Raw genomic sequence first — 14,597 nt, forward strand, 5'->3', positions numbered from 1 at the left:
AAACTAAATATAGAGGAAATTAATTGTTCTTTTTGTGAAGAGACATGGATGGTGCTTATTCATCTGCATTATGACACTTATTGTGCTATGTAGTGGCTAGAGTGTTAAGCTTGAATGTTGCAAAATCTAGGTTAAAATCTAGCTTCAGCCATGAAACTCTCAGTGTAATCAGCATCTCAGGGCTGTTCTGAAGTTCATGAAGGGTGGTAGGGTATGATTATAGTAAATTATGTCCAATTATCATTCTCATTGCAATGAAAGAATCATTCACCTTCCACATTAAGTTCTGACATTTGGGATAGGGACCACATGTCTGCAGGCCACATTTGACATAACACGGACCCCAATTCAGTTCACAAAGCCGTTTGCCTCAAACCATGCCTGCCTGTGCCATATCTGACAGCTATATTAGCACACACAAAAAATACTTTATACTTTATTCAGGGAGATTGCAGTTTATAGACCCATTCACTTCTCAGGCAAAGTTAGCCTTTAGGAAATGTATCCAGTTACACTTAGATGGTCAGAAAAAGACAGAAGTTGGGACATTCTGATTTCTTTTAATACAGTACATAGAATTCTGACAGATTACATTTGTAGATAAATGTCTAAAGCCAGTATTTTTATGGCCTTTTTAGGTAGAGAGAATCAAAAACATACCCCAAAAAAGAAGTATCTCCTGAGGTTCCTCAGAGGAAGCATGGAGATGAGAAAAAGGAAATGGGTTACTGAGGGGAGCATCAGGAAGGATGTCCAAGAAAGAGAGGGTTTGAGGAGGAGGCACACCACCCCCACCTCACTGTTATTAGAAGACAACATTCAACATCCATATAAGGTGTTGTTTCAGCTGAAATTCCTGAAGTTATTTTTCATAGCAAGCAACTGTAAGAAGTAAATGTATTAGAAGGACAACCCAAATTATTAATCTGCAATTTTATCAGGACAAATAGCTGATTTGAATGCTAACACAGAAAAAGGTATAAGAATTATTGTGAATTATTCTGCCTGCACAACTAAGCATGTCATTACCATGCAAGTTAAAAAAGGACAAATAATATTCTTGACAAGCAGAATTGAGAGAACAATATACATCGATTGGTGAATGGGTAGAAAATTATTTAATTGATTCTATTCTGCCAATGCAAGTTGAGACAAAAAAATAGGGCAAGTCAAAAATGAAGTGCAAAAATGCTTCACTGAGTCCTTAATAGTAAAAGAGGCTTTCATCATCTACTCAGCTGACAAAGATGAGAATATCTTACCCCAAAATTGATAAAGAATTGCATAAATCATGCAATTTCAAGTTATGGGTTAAAAACATATTGTTCCAGTGGTTTTGGTAGGGATGAAGCAAATGAGCCCAGCTAACAACAGCAAAAGCATTTTTATTGTAATGTCCCTGGAATCCAGACTTCAGCATAATGCTCTTTTGTTCCTTTTTTTTTGAATGATAAAAAGCAGGACCCCCCCAAAAAAAGTTATAACAAAAATGGTTTCATTTATGAAGGGGCAAATTGTACTTTATGAAAATCAACACACAGCTTTACTGAACCATTTATGTGTATGTTTCTGCCACAGCATTTGGTCTCAGTCTGCTTGAATCATATGCCCTGTTGCTTTATTATTTTCAAAGTCCCAATAAGACACTATTCTAACCTTGTTGATGAGGAAAGAGCCACCAGATATGCAGAGTAAGATCAGTGCTAGACTGGATCAGTGCCCTGTTCTTGGATGTGGTACCCCAGTCTCCAAGTTTACACAAAGCTCGAAATGTGGCTTCTCACACAATTCAACCCTGAAACCTCGAGTTTCAGAGAATGAAATGCAACAATGCCAGAATTTAGCAAGTTCCTCTTGTACCTTTTCAAATGAGCACATTTTGGTATGCAACTCATTCTGACAATTCAAATGAACTGAATTCAAATGAACTGATACTAAACACCCCTGCGTGTGTTTGTCTCTGTGTGCAGTTGTGTGTGCAAGTGTGTGTTGCTATGTGCATAGGTCACTGTAAAGAAACAGTAAAATTACTGTAAATTTCATCTTAAGGTTCTTACAAGATGCAATGTGCTTCACCAGCCAACTATTTCTTCTGCCTCCCAACACTTGTTCCCTCATTTAGCCCAGAGAAGAATTCTGGAGAACATGAAAACTTGAACAATATTTTGTGATATTTTGGTTGGCCTAAGGAAGGAAGGTATTGTCCCAGTATGAATTTTGGATTTTATTTTTTATGGGCCAAAACCTTTTGACTGCAGGAATACCTCCATCCCCTGCAGAGGCTACAACCAGTTTTGCATTGTCTGCCAGGACGACTATCACAACCCAAGGGCAGCTCCATAACACCTGCTCATCTTGTACATTTCATCTGTAAACAAGGTCGTCTGTTTTAAAGGCACCAAGTAGCCCTAGGTCAAATGAATTTCTGGCTTAGTCGCAATAAAACGAAGAGGCAATGTAAGTCTTTAGTGAGCTTTGCTCCAAAAAAAAACCGTCGGGGAGGGAGACAACGTCGAACGGTAGGCAATAAAGGGCCAGTCTAAACTCCACACTAAACAAAGTTGACTTCCTTCCGTCTTAATAACAGCAAGCTGGATGTCCAAAGACAGCAAGCTGCTTTTCTTGCCGATTCAAGGGAATCTAAAGGGGAAAGTGTTAGGAGGTTCTGAAAGAGAGATGGGGCTCTAAGAGATGGGGCTGAAAATCCACCCCTTTGCAGTTGACTTGACCAGTCTGTGAATCCTTGGAGGAGGAGGAGGAAAAGAGAGGTTCCCCTTTCCCATCCGGCTCGCGGTTCCGTTTCCGTCGCCGCCACCTTCCTGCTCCTCCAACAGCAGCAAATAACTTGTGTGAAGTTGCCTGAGGGAACCGGGCAGGAGGAGGCCGCCAGGCTACCTAAGCAGACCTCTTTCCACGGTGGCGAAGCCGAGCGTAATGAAAGGTAATTGGCCGGGCTGTTATCCATCTGCAGCCTACATCTTGCCTCCAAATGCCTCTAATTGAATTGCTGTAATTTTTTGCCCTTCCTAATGCACTGCCTCGGCGAGGGGAAATGGCCGGGGGGGGGGGGCGCGGCTCTCCAGGCTCCCCGGGGGGAAAGAGGCAAGCAGCTCCGGCGAGGCTCATAAATAGCGCGGATCGGGCTGGCTTGGGTACCACTCGGACCACCACCCCGCCTCCCCAGCGCTTCTTCCGCAAGCTCCTCCTCCTCCTGCTCCCCGCTTGCGGGATCTACGCAGGGATTGAGTGAGGAAGATTCCCACAGGAGATCAGCCAACAGCCCTTGGGGACCCCCGTCCTGCCGCTCGCCAGGATCCACCTCGACACACATCGGACACCACTTTGCACGGCAAGGTACTGTCAAGGTACTGTCGCGCTGCGTTCGTGACCTCATGCGCCTTCCCCATCTTTGGCTACAACTTTTGACGCGCGTCTTTGAGTTCTCCAACCCGCCGGGCGCGCGCGTGTTTATATAAAATCTGTAGATAGAACATCGCTCGTTCCCCTTTACTTTCTTCCTCCTGGGATTATGGGTAAGAAGGGAAGCGGGTGTCTGAAACCCCCCAGCTGACAGGGGCAGGCAGGCAGAGGGGTTCAGTGCGTTTTGGTCTCCTTTCAGATGCAGAGGTGTACCTGTCTCCTGTTTGCCTCCTTGATCTTCTGCGCTGCCGTCTCAGAGACTTTCGGGCTGGTGTTATCCGTGAGTATTGTCCCTTTCTGCTTTCTACACTACTCTCCGTTTACAATAATCATGTGTAAGTGGTGAAGGGTGGGTGGGGGACAAGTTTCACGGTAAATTTCAGAAGCCTGCTCTTGGATCAATGCAAGAGAAAGTGTGTTCACACGGTCGTTTTTTCCTCCAGTATTGATGCAGTATAGCCACTCATTTATTCCGGAGTACCCAAACAGCCTTCTTACAAAGGATGGCATCCCTGTTTTCTCACCAGTGTCATCCTGAGGTTTTTTTTTTTTTGGAGTTTCCATCACAATTATATAGTGCAGTCCTTTCAGGTATGATGGATTGGTGGAATTCTGTTGTCTGGCGTGAAGGTGTGCTTTGGGAATGTAGTAAAGCCCCTCTGCATTTCTCGGTCACCTCTCTACAGTTGCCAGTTCTAAAATGTCATCCCTCTGCAGTGGTTTTCCTACAGTGGTGGAACAAATTTCCCTCCCCATTTCAGGGGCAGGAAGGAAAGTGGGGGAATAACAATTGTATTTTCCAAGAGTTGATCTTTTCCAGCTGGAGAGAAGCAAGTGATTTGTTGAAGAGCACAGGAATCCCAGAGAAAGTGGTGTAAATCTTTTGAAACAGTTTAACAGCAAGGAGAATGTGAGTTGCTTCTTAAGGTAAAGGTAAAGGTACCCCTGCCCGTACGGGCCAGTCTTGACAGACTCTGGGGTTGTGCGCCCATCTCACTTAAGAGGCCAGGGGCCAGCGCTGTCCGGAGACACTTCCGGGTCACGTGGCCAGCGTGACATCGCTGCTCTGGCCAGAGCCAGAGCCAGAGCCAGAGCCGCACACGGAAACGCCGTTTACCTTCCCGCTGGTAAGCGGTCCCTATTTATCTACTTGCACCCGGAGGTGCTTTCGAACTGCTAGGTTGGCAGGCGCTGGGACCGAGCAGCGGGAGCGCACCCCGCCGCAGGGATTCGAACCGCCGACCTTTCGATCGGCAAGCCCTAGGCGCTGAGGCTTTAACCCACAGCGCCACCTGCTTCCCTTACTGAGACATTAATGTCAAGCTGGGTGCAGTCCCAAGTTTACTTTTCTGGAAGGAAATTCTTTTGAAATTGATGAAGCCAACTCCAGAGTAACCTGAGAGTACAAAGTATGAGGGATGAAATCCTGTAACAAATCATTTACTTTACTTATTTTTTATTTTATTTTAGCTATATAGTAATTTATCCTTAAAATTCAATTATACTATTCAAACAACACTATAAATATTATATAGTTATATATGATAGATTACACTTACATTCAAGAAAACAGGTTTAAATATATATTATGAAACATGATCAATGTGTGATTTCCTTGGCTGGTATTTCTGTATTTTAAAAGAAAAATTGTGTGGCAGTCATAAGTGAAAAAATAATAATCTCACAATTTTTCCTTCTGCAAGGCTAAAGAGAAAAGGGGATGGACTGTGAATAGTGCTGGTTATCTGCTTGGTCCAAGTAAGTCCAAATGTTTTATATTACTTGAAGACAATCTGGAATAACAGAAAAGTAACATCCCGAGGTTTCTAAAGCTCATCGCATACTATACATGAGCATACATGCAATATCCCATACTAACTCTCATTCCCAGCTTGTGGCGGGTGACAGCACTAAATCACTCAGTTAGTGCTCTCTCTGGTGTTTATTGTAACCTATTTACAGTGGAGTGCTTTGCAGGAATTATGACTCTTATCACTGCGCTTGAATCATGAGAGTAAACCAATTTTATCTGAAAGCTCATCTTTCAGTTCCGAAGCCATGCCATTTACAGATAATATTAAATATACATACTAGTATCTCTGAATGTGGTTATCAACTTTCCTGGAATAAATATGCCAAACTAATACTATGCTGGAAAACTGTATCTTTTCTGCTTTGGAGTCCACATCTTTTTACTTTCCTTTGCTTACTGTTGTTGAGAAGATGATGTATTTTGGACTGTTTACAAACAACTGAGGCCCAGTCCAGCAAAGTTAATGAAAGGGCACCTGCTTTGCATGCTGAAGGTTCTGCGTTCAGTCGCCAGCTAGGACTGGGAGAGAGCCCTGCCTGATCTCCTGATAAGTTGCAGCTAGCTGTTGTAGACTATACTGAGCAAGAGGGGCTAATAATCAGACAGACTCAATATTAAGCGGCTCCCTATGTTCCTAAATCCCACTGAGTGTACTCGAATAGGACTTTACCTAGATTGTGCCCATGATAAGTGCTTTATGTAGATACTATACTTCAGCTTGGGGAAATAATTTTGTTATCCATGAACAGGTAATTTTGGTAGAGAAGAGGGTAAAGCGATTGAAGTGGTTAGGTGCCAGGGGACAAAATTCACAGTAAGGTTCAAAAGTCTTTTACTTGGATAAATGCAAGAGAAAGGGTGTTCCCATGGTTGCTTTTTCCTCCAGTATTGATTCAGTTTGCTCACTCATTCCTGAGAATCCAGGCAGCCTTCTTCCAAATGATGGCATCTCTCTTTCCTCCCATCATGAAGTTTTAAAGTGCTGGTTTGTAGTGATTTTTTAAAAAAATATTTTTTATTAAGTTTCCCATTTTAACAATCCAATCAAATCACATTGAATGTTCCAGATTACACAAATACATATCAAATAGTCCAAATATTCTGCCTAAATTATAATTTTTTTGCCTAAATTATATTTTTTTTTGTTGAGACTTCCCATGCTTCAAGTTTGGGGAGGCTCTGGTTTGTAGTGATTTTTGTTTATCACCCTTTCCTTTAGTGTACAAGCAATTATCAGCTAAGCTTCTTTTAAAGCCAATATTTTTTAAAGCATTATCAAGACAATCATTCCAATTTCTATCTGATTGTTTGAGCCCATAGATTGCTTTGTGTAACCTATATACAGAATTCTGTTCGCCTGCCACAAATCTTGGTGCTTGATTCATAAAAATTTCTTCATGCAGATTTACGTTAAGATAAGCTGTTTCAATATCAAAATGATTTACCTTAAACCCATGTTGTGCTGCAATAGCTAGCAATAAATGTACACTTTCACTCCTTGCAGTAGGAGAAAAGGTTTCATCAAAACTTTCACCTTTTCTTTGCATAAAGCCTTGTGCTACCAGACTAGCTTTGTACTTAACACTACCATCTGCCAAGTGTTTTATTTTATACACTCATCTACAGTCCACTGTCTTTTTTCCTTCTGGCAATGGCTCAATAGTAAACACATTATGTTCTGCCAAAGATTTCATTTCTGCTCTCATTGCATTTTCCCACATTACTATTTCCTGGTGTGGTAACTTTAAAACCTCCTTATAATCACGAGGTTCTTTCTTCACATCAACAGTTTTAACTTCTTGTATAGTAAACCTTTCTGGAGGTACCCCCTTATTGCTTCTTTGTGATCTTCAAACTTGAACACTTTCCCCCTCTGAACTATCTTCCCCTTCTAATTCATCTTGCTCAGGAGAAATTGGTTCAGCTTTAGGAGATTGTGTACTGGGACCCTCATCCCCTGATTCCTCATTACTATCACTTTCAGAACTTTCTTTAATTTGTGGCTTTTCTTCCTCAGATTTCACAAATTTATCTGTATCATCTGAAAATAAAACAACTTCTGAATTTCCATGTAAACGAGCCCAACCATCTTACTCATAAAACTCTGCATGTCTTGATATTACAACTCTGCCAAGCCCTAGTGCAAAATGATACACTTTTGACCAACTTTGACAACCAACAAATCTAAGTCTCTTTGCCTTGGGAACTCCTTTCCTTCTCTGTCCTTTTGGGATGTGAACCCAAGCCCAACAACCAAAAGTTTTAACATGGTCCAAAAAGGTTTTTTTTCCATAAAGCAACAAAATTAGGGGTATTGTTTATGGTAGAATGAAACAAACTGTTCTGTATGTAATTAGCACAGAGAATTGCTTCCCCCCAAAACTTTCTGGATAAGCCAGAATCACATAACATAGAATCTAGCATTGTTTGTAAAAACCTTATCTTGCATTCTGCAACTGAATTTTCTTCGGGTGAAAAAGGACACGATTTATGGTGACTAATAACACGTTTTTTTCAACCATATATGGAGGGCTTCAGACATGAACTCGCCTCCGCGGTCACTCTGCAGTTGGGTAACTTTGTAGGGAAACTGCCTTTCTATATAGTTGATCCAATTTTTAATCAGTTGACCAGTTTCATTTTTGTGTTTTAACAAGTATACCAGCTATAATCATCCACAAGAACGAGAAAAAACATTGCTCCTCCTTCAGATTCTGCAAATGGCTCACAAAGGTCTGGATGTAATAAAGCAAATGGCTTCTTGCTAATTCAGGATAAGATCCCCACTTACTTTTAGACTCCTTGCAGGTATTGCAGTCCAGAAAAACTGAACATTTTTTTCATTTTAATTCCCTTACTTAATTCTGGCATTTTCGCAATACTGCGGAAATTGGCATGCCCCAAATGACCATGCCACAAATGCTGGCACTCATCATGCAAGGCTCTATTACTGTTAGAGGGGGGGTGTTTCTTCTGGTGGCAGACGACAGAACCATGAAACTGGTGTAAAACACTCAAACAAAGGTTTTAATACGGCTATACAAAACAACAAACAAAAAGCATGCAGGTGTTCTCTCTCTGCAGGCAATTTCAAACTGCAACTTCTCCTTTTGTAGTCATCACCAGCTGTACCTAATCAGCCTAGAAAACCACTCCCAGAACTCACAGAAAAGGTTCTTAAAGTTACAGTCATCCTTTCTGTTTCTTTGCAGAATGACTCCTAACACTACCAGTAGATCACGATCGACCTGTTGGACATCCCTGGAACAGATCAACTGAAATTAATAGACCTAACCCAGCTGTGCTCATTAAATTCAGTGGGTCAACTCTAAGTAAAGCTTAACTGAATACAGCCCAAGGTTCCCTTTGTACACATCTGTTAGTAACCTCCAGCTGCTTCACTCATAACGGAGCTGTATTTAACTAAGTGACATTTTCAAAATGCAAGCTTCACACCTTTGCTGCTTATTGGGTGTGTTCAATACACCTTTTCATAATTGCCCAATATGTTAGATTATAGCTATCCGTCCGTATGTTGTAGAAATTACTTTCAAGGACACAAGAGGGGTGTCTTTACTTACAAGGGGTAAAGCATAATACAAGAGTTTTAAAAATAGTGCCTAAATACCTCTACTAATAATGTTTTATTTGTTTGTGTTGGCTTCAGATAAACAGTGACTGAAGAGGCTGTGCAGACAGCCAAATCTCCATTCCATAGAAAAGTTCCGTTTTTTCTAAGGTTGGGTAATAGCCATAATCTGTTTCAGGTCGTGTTGCTCAGATCCTCAAGAAAATGTCCCGTGCAAAGGGGACAGAAGAGCCACCTGGGGAACGTAAGATGGCTTTTGGAGGTTATTCGTGTAAACTAACTGCAGTTTACTGTCAAAGCAAACTAACTGACAACTCACTACTTAAAACCAAAGGAAGCAACAGTACAACTACATTTTCTTTTCTTTTCTTTTTATAAAATTTATTGAACAATTTCCACAAACAAATTTCAAAACAAATAATCAATTACATTGTTCCCCCATTTTTTTCTTATTCCCCTCCCTATCCCTCCCTCCCTTCCCCCCTCCCTCCCTTCCCCTCCAGAGACTTCCCTCAGCTCCTCTCTCTGATTTGTATACCTATGTTATTCTCTGCATGTTAAAGAATGTACGTATCGTTACTTAATCTATCATATGTTCATCTACTAAATTTGTGGATGTTTATTCAAAACCTGCCAAGGAGTCCAATTCCTTTTGTTGTTGTTTTAAGTAATTTGTAAAAAGTTCCCACTCTTCTTTGAAGTCAAAGTTGTCCTTCTCATGTAATTTATATGTCAATTTAGCCAATTCCGCATAGTTCATCCATTTTTCTTGCCACTGTTCTTTCATTGGGGTTTCTTCATTCTTCCATCCTTATGCTAACAAGGCTCTTGCCGCTGTTGTAGCGTACATAAATAAGTTCTTTGTTTTTCTTGGCAGGTCTTGTCCTACAATCCCCAACAAAAATGCGTCTGGCTTTTTTACAAATGTCATTTTAAACATTTTTTCCAATTAATTATTTATCATTTCCCCCAAAAATTAACCTCTCTACATTCCCACCACATATGGTAAAAAGTACCTTCTTTTTCTTTACATTTCCAACATATGTTTGATCCGGTGTTGTACATTTTTGCTATTTGTACTGGTGTAATATACCATCTGTACATCATTTTCATATAATTTTCTTTCAAAAAAGAACAATCTGTAAATTTCAAATTTACTTTCCACAATTTTCCCCAGCCCTCAAATTGTATGTTATGTCCTATATCCTGTGCCCATTTAATCATAACTGATTTAACCTCCTAATCTTTTGTCTCCCATTCTAGCAAAATACTATATGCTTTCTTCAATAGCTTCACCTCTTCTTCTATAACTTCCTTTTGAAATCTAGAAGTTGTATAACTAAACCCTTTCTTGCTATCTTCCTTATACATCTCACGTAATTGTCTGTAATGTAACCAACTCTGAAAATGTTCTTTAATTTCCTCATAGTCTTTTAATTTCCACTTTCCTTCTTGGTCGGTAAATCTCTGTATGTAGGCCACCTCCCCTTTTTGCCAAGCGGTTTGAGTAACGAAGCTTCAATTGGTGATAACCACCAGGGTGTTTTTTGTTCAATTAAGTCTTTACAGTACAACTACATTTTCTAAATTAGACACAATGAGCCCAAGACTGCACCCAGATATGCTCAACTCTTTTAGTCACGGCTTTTCAGGAAAGGACAAACGAGGGCTTTGAATCAGAGATGGTTCAGGAGACACCTCTCGAATTCCTTGCTAATGGCTCAGTTCCACATTTGGCTGAAGGGACACATAAAGTCATTGGGACGTGTTATACCAATAGCTGCACCACCACCACATCATCATCTATGACACTGTGATGGTGCAGTTGTTTGCCAGTGATGCATTGGTTTACAGCTGGTGTGTCTGTTTAAGTGAAATGCTGCTTTCCATTCATTTGCTGTTCACCATCCCATCATGAAATGTCTTTCACGTTCTTGTTCAAAGCTGAAATCTTTTTACCTGGTGTGGTGACGTCTATGAATCTCAGGCTACTCTAGTAAGCATTACAGAATGAATGAAACCTCTCTCGTTTGTTAACAGGTGCAATTGACAAAGTTTTTAATGCCCACCCTGGTCTAGCTGGTAAACGTGACATACAGCTTGAAGGAAATACAAAAGCAGGTAATGAAATGACCCCCTTCTCGTACTTACTGAGGAGTTTATATCCCAGTGATATCTGAACAGCTGCCCACCAAACATTCTTTGGCACATTTCTAGATTCTAAAGAGAGCCTTTATTCCAAACTTTTACAGGGGGTGGGTCTGGGCAGGATTTCAGGAGTCTAGAGGTTTCGGCAGGGCCAGTCAATCAACTGGTGTATGGATTGCATCACCCCTTTTTATTCTTAGTGCATTTGAAAATGAAATATTCCTTTTAAAAGATACTTTAAACTAGAGGAAAAGCTTCTTTCCACTGGAAACTGAGTGCCACTGATTACAGAAGCTGGTTAACATAAGTAGACCTATAACCAACATTGTCTCATCAGCCTGAGAGAAAAAACAAACCCTTTATATCCTAATGTATATTATATTACTGCCAATATGTATCCCCTTCCCCACCTTAATTATTTTAAATGAACAGCAAATTTAGTAATACCTAACTAATATTTTCTAGGTATTTTGGGAAGACCACTGACTGATGACAATGTTTTGCGTATGGTAATTGAATTTTTGACATACTTACACCTTAAAGGTTAGTAAACCTGTTTTCACTTCAAACCGTTTTGTAATATGAAAATTAACATAATCCTTACAGAGGATTGTAACCCATATTCCATGAGCAGCATTCCACACAAGCAACAGGATTCCCCCCCTTTCCTTGTGTGCACCCCAGATCTGCTCCAAAGGCCAACCCCAAGAATTTGCAGAAAATATTTGCAGAAAAACATAAAGAAAATATTTAGGGGCAAAACCAAAGGGGGAAAAAAGCTCCCAAAACTGACCAATGAGGAACTGGGTGTAAACAGAACACTAGGAGAGGGGGGCAGAGTAACCTGGAAGAGACACACCTGGCTGGCTTTTGGATGTTCAGGCAGTCATTATGGCCGGGAATGCCTTTGCTTAAGTTTGGTTGGTGTACCAAATGCATCCTTTCCTGGAAAAGGCAGATCTGGCTACTGCTGGTTATTACCCACATAGCTTTGCATGGACATTTGAAGCTGTCCACTCACTTCTTCCTCCATGTGCTGCCACTGGCAGAGGTGAGAACATGAGTAGAGCCCTGCATGATCAGGCCAAAGGCTCATCCTCTTCCCAGATGCCTATGGGAAGCCTGCTAGCAGGACCTGAGTCTCCCTCTTCTGATTCAGAGCAATTCGTATTCAGAGGTGTGCTGCTTCTGACAGTGGAGGTAGGACATAGCCAATAGCCCACTGACAGCTTTATCCTCCATGAACTGTCTATTCCTCTTTTAAAGCCATCCAAGTTTCTCTCACTTCACCTGGTGAGAGAAAATTTTGCAGCTCAACTATGCATTGTGTGAAGAGGGACAGTGGTACCTCAGTTCTCAAATGTAATCCATTCCGGAAGACCGTTCGAGTTCCGAAACATTTGAAAACCAAGGTGCAAAGGGCTGTCTGCAGATTCAGTTGAGAAAACTGAAAAACACGCAGTGGAAGCCGTTCGACTTCCGAGGCGCATTAGGAAACGGAAGCATCCACTCCGGGTTTTTGACGTTCAGGTTCTGAAACTTTCGCCAAGAACTGAGGTACCACTGTAGTTTCTTCTGTCTATCCTACCTCTTCCAACTTTCAGCTTCATTACATGGCCCTGAGTTCTAGTATTATGAGGAAGAAAAACTTATCCCTGCCTTGTTTATCCACATCATACCTAATCTTATACATCTTGGTCATGTGCCCCCTTACTAGCTGTTTCTCTAAACCAGAAAAGGCCCAAATGTAACCTTTCCTCATGGGGCAGTTGCTCCATCCCATTGATCTTCCTGGTTTGGTTGGACGTGGAACTTCTTTTTGGAGCGTTCTAACTCTGGAACAAACAAAGCTGTTGTTTCTTACACACACTTTCTCAATGCTGAATGGCTTCTTAATTATTACAGGAAAATTGCAGGTGAAATAAATGGGGTTTTGCATCTTTCCAGAATTTCTTTCGGCTTTTAGGCAGTGTGATTTTTTCTCCCTACAAAGGGAGCCATATAGGTAGAAAATTATTCGTACAAGGAGAGAATAATAACAGCAAGATGAAAGGCAGGCACTGTAATTGCAAATCGGATGGTAGTGCTTCTGTCAATGAAGGGACCTTTGAGTCAAAGCCACACAATGCTTTCTCGATAAGGGAAAAAAAGCACATTCATTGACAGGTGAAAATGTTCATGGATGACCAGCCTCGTGCAACAGTGCAAGAAGAGAAGCATATTTAGAATTTGCCACGTATTTAAGCAAGGGAAGCTGTGGTCCTCCAGGTGTTGTTAGACTGCAACTCCGCTCAGTTCCAGCCACCTAGGTCAATATGATGGAAGCAACACTTTGAAAACCAAAGGTTAGCTGCCTCTATGTTAGAACATAGGTTTCCCATCACTGATTTGAACCCCAACACATGCCTATATCAAAATTACATCCATACATAATTACAAACAGTCGAATGAAACCATAAGAAAGGAATGATGTATTGTTTTTATTTCTTTTTGGAGGTGTTAAGTGAGTTCAAGTGCCTTGTCTTGTATCATAATTGTTTTGGAAGTGAACTGTAGTTTTATAGATTTGTCTCCGAGCACTTATTGTTTCCTGTCTTTCACAAGCATACACTTTTAATTTTTATTTATTTTTCAGAAGCTGGGGTTCTTGATGACATACCTGCAACACTTTCTTCAGAAGAAACAAATCAGTCTTGAAAGAGAACGTATTTATACTCTGCGTTATAAATTCCCAACATCTAATCAGAACTTTGAACAAAATATGGCATTGTATTCACCTTGTACGTTCTTCCTCATTGTCAACTTCTTTTTGTCTTTTCTTTCTTTGGTGATGTTACATTGTAAAAAAAAAATCACTGATAAAAAATTACTTTCGATAAATGACATAATAAAAAAATAGCAGCTGTTGCTTGTTTCACTTGTCCTAGAATACTTTGACGCTTCTGCATAAGGTTATAATCAAGGGGGCTTCAGTCCTGGTTAGAGATCTATTTCCTTTCAAAGGCTGATGGTGGCGATAGGGGAACTCACTCAATGTGACCCCCCCAAAAAATCTCTTATATTGTAAGGGGGGGTGCACAGCAAAAGCAGCAAAAACCATTATTTCAAACAATGCAAGTCCTCTCTAGATCTCTTCCCAAGACCCTCATACAGTAGGCCAGTGGATGGAAATTGTTCCCACTCATAAAGCCATCATTCATAGCAACAGATAGATGCCTACGAGCTGCTCTGTTGTAACTCCTGTGCATCCTTTGTAAAGGTACAAGAAGATGCTGCACCAAGGGTTAAGTTAGATGTTGTGCTCAAGGCTTTTTTTCAGCTGGACCTCACTGGAACTCAGTTTCAGCACCATTCAAGTGGGCGCCATTGCCATTCTAAGAGAACAAGGGAGGTGTTCATGGTGAGTTCCATCACCCTTTTTTCTATAAAAATAGCACTGGTTGTGCTTAATGTGTTGTGTGCAGCAACATCTATTTTTGTGCTTAATTTAATTACAGCTGGTTTCGTCCTCTTTCCGTTAGCTAAGGCTGATAATTGGCAGCGTGGCTTAATATAACACTGCACGGGGGCAGCAGGTGTGTTAGTCTGTTGTAGCAACAAGAGCAGCAGCAGGGGGAAAAAACACCT

The 14,597-nt window shown here is 40.9% G+C and overlaps 1 protein-coding gene across 4 annotated transcripts; it reads left to right on the forward strand.

The window, feature by feature from the left end:
- The first annotated feature begins 20 nt into the window (after positions 1–20).
- On the forward strand, positions 21–13,884 carry GAL (galanin and GMAP prepropeptide). Of its 4 annotated transcripts, none has more exons than XM_079990859.1 (7): positions 21–2,941; positions 3,620–3,700; positions 5,124–5,178; positions 9,001–9,066; positions 10,863–10,943; positions 11,436–11,513; positions 13,606–13,884. In XM_079990859.1, the coding sequence occupies exons 2-7, from the start codon at positions 3,620–3,622 to the stop codon at positions 13,665–13,667; spliced, it is 423 nt and encodes a 140-aa protein (XP_079846985.1). In that variant the 5' UTR covers positions 21–2,941; the 3' UTR covers positions 13,668–13,884. The 4 variants fall into 4 exon arrangements, with proteins under 4 accessions (XP_079846985.1, XP_079846986.1, XP_079846984.1 ...); XM_079990860.1 differs by lacking the exon at positions 21–2,941 and adding an exon at positions 2,949–3,365; XM_079990858.1 differs by lacking the exon at positions 21–2,941 and adding an exon at positions 2,949–3,354 and having other exon boundaries at positions 13,606–13,881.
- Positions 13,885–14,597: the final 713 nt, after the last annotated feature.

Source organism: Podarcis cretensis (genome assembly GCF_951804945.1).
Source record: "Podarcis cretensis genome assembly, chromosome: 1".
Taxonomy (NCBI): domain Eukaryota; kingdom Metazoa; phylum Chordata; class Lepidosauria; order Squamata; family Lacertidae; genus Podarcis; species Podarcis cretensis.

Bases quoted from the DNA above. Each gene is read 5' to 3' on its own strand.
- GAL (XM_079990859.1), top strand. From the start codon at position 3,620: ATGCAGAGGTGTACCTGTCTCCTGTTTGCCTCCTTGATCTTCTGCGCT. The intron at 5,179-9,000 runs GTAAGTCCAAAT...AATCTGTTTCAG, and splicing joins TGGTTATCTGCTTGGTCCAA to GTCGTGTTGCTCAGATCCTC. The intron at 11,514-13,605 runs GTTAGTAAACCT...TTTATTTTTCAG, and splicing joins GACATACTTACACCTTAAAG to AAGCTGGGGTTCTTGATGAC.